At 37.3% G+C, this 9,186-nt stretch overlaps 1 protein-coding gene across 2 annotated transcripts; it reads right to left on the bottom strand.

Annotated features, from left to right (window-relative positions):
- Nucleotides 1-1,668: 1,668 nt before the first annotated feature.
- LOC127772138 (protein PELPK1-like) lies at nt 1,669-8,058 on the bottom strand. Of its 2 annotated transcripts, none has more exons than XM_052298129.1 (4): nt 7,824-8,058; nt 2,947-3,965; nt 2,782-2,865; nt 1,669-2,043 (listed from the first exon to the last, which is right to left on the bottom strand). In XM_052298129.1, exons 2-4 carry the CDS (start codon nt 3,938-3,940, stop codon nt 1,961-1,963), a joined length of 1,161 nt encoding a protein of 386 aa, XP_052154089.1. In that variant the 5' UTR covers nt 3,941-3,965; nt 7,824-8,058; the 3' UTR covers nt 1,669-1,960. The 2 variants fall into 2 exon arrangements, with proteins under 2 accessions (XP_052154089.1, XP_052154088.1); XM_052298128.1 differs by having other exon boundaries at nt 2,947-3,994; nt 7,824-8,057.
- Nucleotides 8,059-9,186: the final 1,128 nt, after the last annotated feature.

Raw genomic sequence — 9,186 nt, 5'->3', positions numbered from 1 at the left:
TTATTGGTTTCGTCAACTATCTAGTCACTTTCGCCATAAGTTTCATCCCTTGTACAGATTCGTCATTGTGCATGTTCTCCATGGACTGTGCATGTTCTTGATGCTTGAGACAACTTCTGCCTTACACCATGAACAAATTAAACTCTGAATCTATGTTCATACAGTACACACCATGTAAGTAACCAGATTAATTAATATATAATTATAAGGTTGTGATGACTTGCAAGACAAAACTCAGATGGCTTGTCTGACCCATGAAGTGAATGAATTACTCAACCTATGGGTATATGCTGTTCATATCTATGTGTGTGTGTTTGTGGCTTTAATTCCGATCCTTCTGCAACTAGCCCATCTGCCCATGTGGCTGCAATTCACCAGCCTTATCCTGCTATACAAATCTAGGTCAGCAGACATACATGCATGCAATCTGAGTTTGGGATGCCATGCATGTCTACATTGCAGAAGCATTTCACATGAAAAAGGAGGGGGGATTAATCATTGATGCTCTTTCTTGTCACAAAATCTAACCAGGTGTGAAGAAGACTGAAGAGCTGGATGGAAGGATGGGCAATTCATTTCTTGAATTTAAGGCAATGTAGCTGCACATGATGGACAATGACAATTGACAAGCGCAGTGGAATGCAAGAGATTATTGTATTTTAGGGGCAGAGGTTTTAGGCTTCACCCAAAAAAAAAACTAAGATGGATATTGCACAATCCTTGTCTCCTAAGGGCATGTTTGAACCTCCATATTAGATGAGCATATTAGTAGCATGCAAAACGAGACACCTCATTACCACATGATTAATCGAGTATTAATTATTATAAATTTGCAAAATTAATTTATTTGGTTTTAAGAAACTTTTATATTATTTTTTCCCATAAAACACACCATTTAACAATTTGGGAAGTATGATAATAGAAAGCGAGAAAGTTGTAGTTTGAAGTTGTGGAAAAGAATGCAGCATAATTTCTATAGCAATATATGGTATTCTGATTCCAATGTAATGAAGGACAAAATTAACTTTATTGAATTGAGTTTATTTTTTAGTGCATACTACAAACTTAGCGCTTCCTCCATTCCTAAATACATGTCAACGACACTATTCATGTTTATATATTTACTTCATCTCCCTTTTGCAAAAGAATGTAAATATCTAGAAAGATGCTAAATTATTAAAGTGATTTGCATCATAAACATATGCATTAAAAGCATTAAATTATCATAGCAGACTATCCATTCAAAAATTATTAATGGTCGAAGTTCAAACACTGCCGATTAACTGTGACAATTATAAGGGACCGGCGGGAGTAAAAGCCGTATTTTATATATAAACATGAATAGTGTCGGTGACAATTATAAGTCAGAATAGCCTAATTGGCCTTTCAATTGAACTGAATGGGCCTGTGATATAGCCTGCATCAAATCCCATCCAAGTGCACATTTGGCCCATCAAGGTGGCTTGCAGCCTTGCAGATGGTCCATGATCAATTCTTTTACTACTATGCTTTCTTTATAATTTTCATGCCTAATATTGACAAGAATGAAAAGGAGGAAGAACCAAATAAAAAAATAAAGGGAAAATTGGTACTGAGTTATATAAGTAAAGAAAAGAAACTATACCAATCTGGTGAGCTAACTCATGTTAATATCATGGAAAACATAAATAAATAAAATAAAAATAACACTGATTGAAATTGTCACGCTTGGCCATTAAGCATGGCAGGTTTATCCATACAAGTTAATTACATCACATTACAGCAATCTCACAGCACATGAGGTTGGTAAGTCGTCGAGAGGTAAAAGCAGAAAGAAATGAAGGAAAATGAGTTACATGGCAAAGGAGGCCCAAGGAAAAATGGAGCTACATGAGTAGACTAGTCTTTGCTGCGATGGACCTGACCCCTGAACATTTCAGCTCTTCGAATTACACCATCCATCTCGTTCTTGGTACTGTCGCTACAAAGGGGCCTGTTTTGAAGGAACGTTTGGCGAAACTTTTCCCAGAACATTCAAAGCCTTCATCCGTTGCAGCTCTTTACCTGCGAAATGATATAATTGTGTGTTTCACAATGCACATTCTTGATAATGGAAACAAGAAGAAATTACGCCAAATTACTTGAAACGCTCTAGTAATGATTACAGATTGAGCAACAATGAAATGAATTAATGGCACGAGCGTCTGTAGCAAAAGTTAACATGCACGCCTCTCAGCATTTCATAGCATTGATATTGACATTTCTAATGTCCATTGCAGTAAATGTTATTGGGATTGAGTGATTATATCATCAGCTATATGTTGATGGGTCTCAAATTCGTAACTAGTATTGCAAAGGAAACTAAGGGATCGGGTCAACTTTCAAGGGCAAATAAGGATTTTACCATAGTTCAAATGCATGGGCATCACATAGATGTTAGTTGGATGGCACCATGCATTGTAACTTCGCATCAACTACATAATCCTATGATGATGATGTGTTCCAGCTCAATATGCACTAATTTTGTTTCATAATATAAATACTGTCTTACTATATGCAACGATTAAGTGTTTCAAGTTCATATGAGATTAGCAGCAAACTCTGTATGATATACTACCATAGATAAAAACTATATAAGAAACAGGGATGCAAGAGATGCAATATATAGCATTAGGGTTCCTTTCCTTCAGATCATCAGATGTGGCAGCAGAGGTATGCTACACTACAGAACAGTCTAATGATATGATGCAGCCCTAATATTTAAAAGTTATGGGAAACAGGAAATGGCAGGTAGTTTATTACCTTCCTCCACTAATAAGTGAATTGCCCTTTTCTCCAGATCAATTGCATGCATGCTTCGATCAGCCGCCGAGAGGGACCTAAGCACTGGAGATAGGTGAAATGAAGTAAGTACTATATGTGGAAAAAAAATCTATGGATTATCACAAGGTTGTCCAGATATCTTACTTCGCATATAACCCTCCTGAGTTGACCGATCACAGCTCTCCAAATATGTCTGTAACCGATTAAATCTCGCATTCCAGTATTGATTGCTTGACTTATGGGTATCATCTTGAACGGTAGTACCAGGAGCTACAGGAGGCTCATTTTTCTTGTTCACAATTTGTTCATTTGTTTTTTCAGGAGAGTTAGGAAACACTATGCCTCCAGATTCAGCAACAGAAGATGGCAATTCTGGCTTATTGGTCTGATCATGTTGCACAGCAACAGAAGATGGCAATTCTGGCTTATTGGTCTGATCATGTTGCACAGCAACAGAAGATGGCAATTCTGGCTTATTGGTCTGATCATGTTGCACAGCAACAGAAGATGGCAATTCTGGCTTATTGGTCTGATCATGTTGCGCAGCAACAGAAGATGGCAATTCTGGCTTATTGGTCTGATCATGTTGCACAGCAACAGAAGATGGCAATTCTGGCTTATTGGTCTGATCATGTTGCACAGCAACAGAAGATGACAAATCTGGCTTATTGGACTGATCATGTTGCACAGCAACAGAAGATGACACTTCTGGTTTATTGGTCTGATCATGTTGCACAGCAACAGAAGATGACAAATCTGGCTTATTGGACTGATCATGTTGCACAGCAACAGAAGATGACACTTCTGGTTTATTGGTCTGATCATGTTGCACATTTTGCTGTGTCTCCTGCTCTTTTGTTTTGTCTCTTCCATTACCCTTCACCTCCTGAGAAGAACTCACTTTACTATGGTCATTTTCCACTTTTCTTCGTACATAAACATTATGATACCCAGGACTTGAAGGAGCATCAGACCGTTTGGTGCCCACGGTCTTTCCAGGCTCTGTGGCAGTACCTTTATCCTTTGGCAGCGGTGAAGTGCCCTGAGACATATTTACAACGTCTGCACCTTTCTTTGGCAGCTCACGCGATGTTACTTTCTTCACTGTGGATGCTAGTTGCTTGTCACTAGCTGGCATGGCTACTGGCTCCTGCTACACTTTTCTACATTATATAATCAAAGTTAATGAAACCTGCAATACACAAGATGCTTTCCTCAATAAGATGAACAACCATCACAAAAGATAATTAACTAGAAAGACCCCAACTGCTTAAATATAGCCCCCCCCCCCCCCCCCCAAAAAAAAAAAAGTGATAGCGAAGCAATGTAGTTTTCTATTGAAGATCGTTGTTTTCTGTTTGATGCAAGTTCATGAATTTGAAACAGGCATTACAACTGAGACTCTTCAAAATTGAAGAGAATGCAACAAATGGTGCAATATTCTAATATCTGTTCTAAAAGGAAAACATACAATAGAAAATTATTACAGGAAATAATTTAAACGGTAACTAGTGATAAGTTTCATGTACAACTTAAAGTCTTTGATTTCTGCAGTTTGGTTTTATCAACTGCTAGATATATCCCTGATTACACTAGCCACATAGTCGCACTTTGCGCGACTTAGATCCAGTTTAAGAACTTGTGTATATGGTTTATTAGTTTAGCTTAGCTTTTAAGAAGGTTTTGACATCAGTTAATTTATTTACAAAATATCGATTGGCCTAACCAAATATAGATTTAGCTAACTTATAGTTATACTATATGTTTACAAAAGGAATCATTGGAAGCCTCCTGTGTTTTTTTTTCCCTTCATAGTCTTTGCCCCCTCTCTATTTGTTTCATGTGTCTAAGAGGAGGCACTAGAAACCTCTGGAAATCCCCATATGTTTAGCCCTTTTGTGTTCTTTTATTAATGTGGCCATTCTTTATCCAAACTCTTTATCCGATGGTCAATATGTTTTTTATGGTATGGCATATCCTTATGCAAGAAAGCTTGCTGCTTTCACTATATATAAGATAAGATGCTTAGAATTCACCCAATGAATTCGGAGAACAGTTTGATTTTTTTTAAAAAAGCAATGCAAAACTAGATATTTTCATGGCAATAATTTATATAGATCTTGGCTGAGTTCTCTTCTGTTAAGGAAGAGTTAATTAGATATTGAAAGAGGCAGCAAACCATCAATTCCAGAATACTTTCACAAATAAAAAAATGGACTGAATAATCCACGTTTAAAAATGTTTAAACTTGAATACTGTCATAGAGATGAACATATGTTACATATACAGAAAAGGGGTATAATCTACCTATAAACAATGGCCATATGCTAAAAAAAAGAATGCACAAGAAAAGGGAGCAACGGTGCATTATATTTCACAAGATCATAAGATCCCTTGTCAAGATGGTTTGACATAATTTTTATCTGTGCATCTCTAGTGTCATATGGAAATAATTTGCTAATACAAGGGGAGGCATACTCTTGAATGATCTTCCCATGAAAGGCAAACACTTTTATAAAAAGAATATATTCATTTGGATGTGGGTAAGTGCACATATTGAGAGGTAGATGCCCATGGTTGGGCATGCAATGAACTTCATGTGCCAAGTTCTAACAAATGTTACTGGAAGCATAATTTTTGGTCACGCACAAAACAAGTGTTTTACTTTTATTCATATGTTTGATATGGCTAACTATACTATAAAACTTGGACCACCAATAATCTATTTTTGAAATTGTTCAGATAGGATGAATGGATGTCGCATTATTAGATTTGCCATTCAACTTACTCCAATAATGTTGTATAGTTTTAGGTATTTACAAATTTATTAATAAAATAGTAGTGGTCAAAATTTGCATAATTGAGCCAATTGTGTCGAGTATTTGTACACAGAGATAGTATCCCTTTCAGCACAAGTAGAATAGTAAAGAGAATATTCCATTAGGCAAAAGGAGAAGTGGAAAATCAACGAGACTAGCACAGTGAATAGAATTAGTTCTAGTAAAAGTGAACAAACATCCATATGCATCTAGCACAGTGAACCATGCAAGATTGATTATCGTGATTTTAGTAAGCCTGAAAAAATTAACATGTTAAGGTTGATGTTTACGTTGAGATTCCATGGCATATGACAGTAAAATATCAAGCATAGAGCTTATTAATCAAGATATAAGTGAACACCATAACTTCAATCATGGCCTAAGCTATCTTTTATTTCCTAGTTATATCAGGAACAGCAAATAAGGAACAAATGCACTTTTTTTTTATTATTATCGTACTGTCATTCAGGATCATGCTACTGTGGAATTCAAAGTCTTTCCATGATCATGCTATTGTCAAATTTTTGGTCCAGAAAATACAAGGCTATCTGGCTATATTGCCATCAATGCATGGACATTGCTTTATGTAAAACAGAAAAATAGCATAGCCACAAAAAGAAAGAAAAAATAGTTCTTAAAAAATTGAGCAATTCACGGACAGATAAGTTTACCCTCTCACTGTAAACCACAGAGAAATTGGCCTTGACCAGGAAAAGAGACCTTTGTAAATTCAAATTGTTCATATCTTATCCCTGTCATCCTACAGCAGTTGCAACCTAAGTGGCATATGCATTCACATTCAGATGAAACCAAATTGGACAATCAAAGGGGTTAAAACCATTGCTGTGGAGTGCAATGACTAGATAACAAAATTTAAACTGAAATGGAGGACACTGTGTTTTACAAGAAAACCTGAGAGTGCATGTCTAAAATTAAGCCTCCCACAAGACTCGGACACAATTGAATAAGTGCATTAACTTTACTTAGAGAAGAAGTGAATGCATGTAATTAAGCTTAGTCCATTATTACAGGCCTTTCATACCATAGGCTCAAAATTTAAACATTTAGCTTTGTCCATCTACTGTTCTTTAGTAGCCGATGAGAATCAGCACTTCAGCAAGTAATAAATAAGATTCGATCAATTCCTTGTTTTTCACATGTCAAGATTGCATAACTTGAAATATAAACCTAACAAAACTAATTGTTCAGAGCCACCTGGAATTCACAGAACCAGCATAAAATGGCAAGCTAAAAAAATAGAATAAAGACTTTGTCGATTGTCTTATTCTTAATGAAAATTGGCAGAGCTTTCATTTGGGTGAAAAAAAATAATAGCACTAATTGGCCATCTTGACATATACATTATTTGTAAACAATAAAACGAAAATGTAAGTAAGAGAAAGTAATTCTGCTGCTAATAAAATTTAAATGATTCGAGCACAGGTAAATAACCTGTCACCCCCACTATAGACCACAAACCAAACGGTGATGGGTAGGAACTTGCCATCATTTTTACTATTCAAAATGATGATATCTCGTCTCATATCATCACAGCTGCTACCTAAAATGGCTTATTCTCACCCTCACACAGAAACAACAGGCTAATCGCAAACGAGGAAAAACATCGCAGTGGAGTCACAAAATCAAATCAGCATGGGGTTCCTATAAAAAAAAAACAGCTCACTAATAACTAAAGCTCACAGCATGGATCACATCGTGATTTAATAGGCAACTAATAACTAAAGCTAAATTCCTCTCTTGCTAATGACACCCCCAGATGTCATCATTAGCACAAAACAAAACCAAACAAAAAGTAATTGAATTGAACACACAGGGCTAACAGGAATTGATTACAGGCAAAAAAAAAAACAGCATAATAAACTCAAGATTTTAATTGCTTTCCCTGTTCTGAAGAAGAAGGGCTCAAACAGGAACCTAATCCTAATGCCAGGTCTTATCACGGGATCGAGCGGGGGGCATTCATTCACAGATCGAAATGCGGAAAGCTGATTTGTTTCCACAAATGGGGGGCAAAGAAAGAAAGAAGCCGCTCCCAATTCCAGGAACAAACTAAAAATCCAATTTCACACTAGGAAACGGAACGCGTACAATACAAATCGCGTGGGGGGGAGCTGGTAGGTAGCCCTTGAATACAGCTGCTTCGCGACACACGGGTGGGTGGAGGAGGAGGGGAGGACTCACCTGAGATCGGCGGTGGAGGCAGGGGTGGTGCCGACGGTGGGGTGGGCGGAGGAGGAGGCGACCCGGCGGTGCGGCGAGTCGAGGCAGGGAGGCGGCACGAGGTAGATGAGGAGGAGGTGGTGGAGAGGCGGCGGTGGAGGGGGGACGCCGGCGACGAGCGGCGGCGAAGGCGGCGAGAGGCAGAGAAGAGAAGAGAAGAGAGAAAATGGGGATTTGGTGGGGATGGCATCGAATCGAATCCAACGGAAAAAAACTCTGCAGCAACGCCGACCGTCCGATTGCCTTGGTTGTGTCTTGCTGTTAGGATGTGTTCGTTTGTCACTTTTCTGACTTTTCGTATCCTCCTCTACTCGCTTCCCAAACTAATTTTTTAATTAAAAAATGGGACTGTCTATATGTGATGTTAATGATTTTTGATGCTTCAATAATTCAGATTTTGATACCATTGGATCAACATCAAACTGCTCACAATATTACACGCCAAAAATTAAAATAAAATACATATCATCAAATTATGACTCTTTTTTTCTTGACCGTATCATATTGGCTCAGCCCAATCAAAGCCCATTGAGCCCAAACAATAACCCAGATCCAAAAAAGCCCAATCTAAAGCCCAATTTAATATTAAACATAAAAAACAAAAAAAAAAGAAATTTGCACAAAAATATCTTTAAAGGCCCAATTAAAAAAGTCAGCCCAATTAAAAGCCCATCGGGACCCAAAAATGGAGGAACAGGCAGAACATTATCTCAGCCCAAAAGGTCACAATTGGAAACTTGTACTGCACGTGATTGCAGCTCACCTTTTTCTAGCTCATCAAGCACTAACTTCTTTCCAGAACAAAATACATCTCTAATCCCAGATCAGTCTCAAATAGATCGAAGAAACAGATCACGCAATGGAAGAAAGTGAGGAGAAGGGGAAAGAAGAAGGGGAATTAGTCCACCATAAAGATTCTGGGTATGGAGATTGTAAGATTTAAAATCTAGATTCAAAGAAGACTTCAAATCAAAATCAGAAGAGAACCAAACCTCAAGAAAATTTAGAAGGAAAGATTCAAGGAGAAGGTAGGAAAAGAAGAAAAGCTGCAGATCAAAGTCAGAAAAAGGGCAAGAACAAGAAGACCAAAGGTGAGTTCAAACAAACTTTTGGACTTAAATACCTCTTCCTTTGAAGTAGTTTGAAGTTTTTCTTCCATTCAAATAGTTTAGAATCTGATGTTTCTGACAAAAAAATAGTAGAACAGTTAAACAAGACATCTTCAAAAACTAAAGTTACAGTACAATTCTAATAGAATTACAGTACACTAAAACTGTAACTACAATATGTTTGTACTGTAAATTGAAATTTAGTCTACTAAAAG

This window comes from Oryza glaberrima, chromosome 4, assembly GCF_000147395.1.
Source record: "Oryza glaberrima chromosome 4, OglaRS2, whole genome shotgun sequence".
Taxonomy (NCBI): Eukaryota; Viridiplantae; Streptophyta; class Magnoliopsida; order Poales; family Poaceae; genus Oryza; species Oryza glaberrima.
Note: the sequence above shows the minus strand (reverse complement) of the source record. Positions and strands in the feature narration are given on the sequence as shown.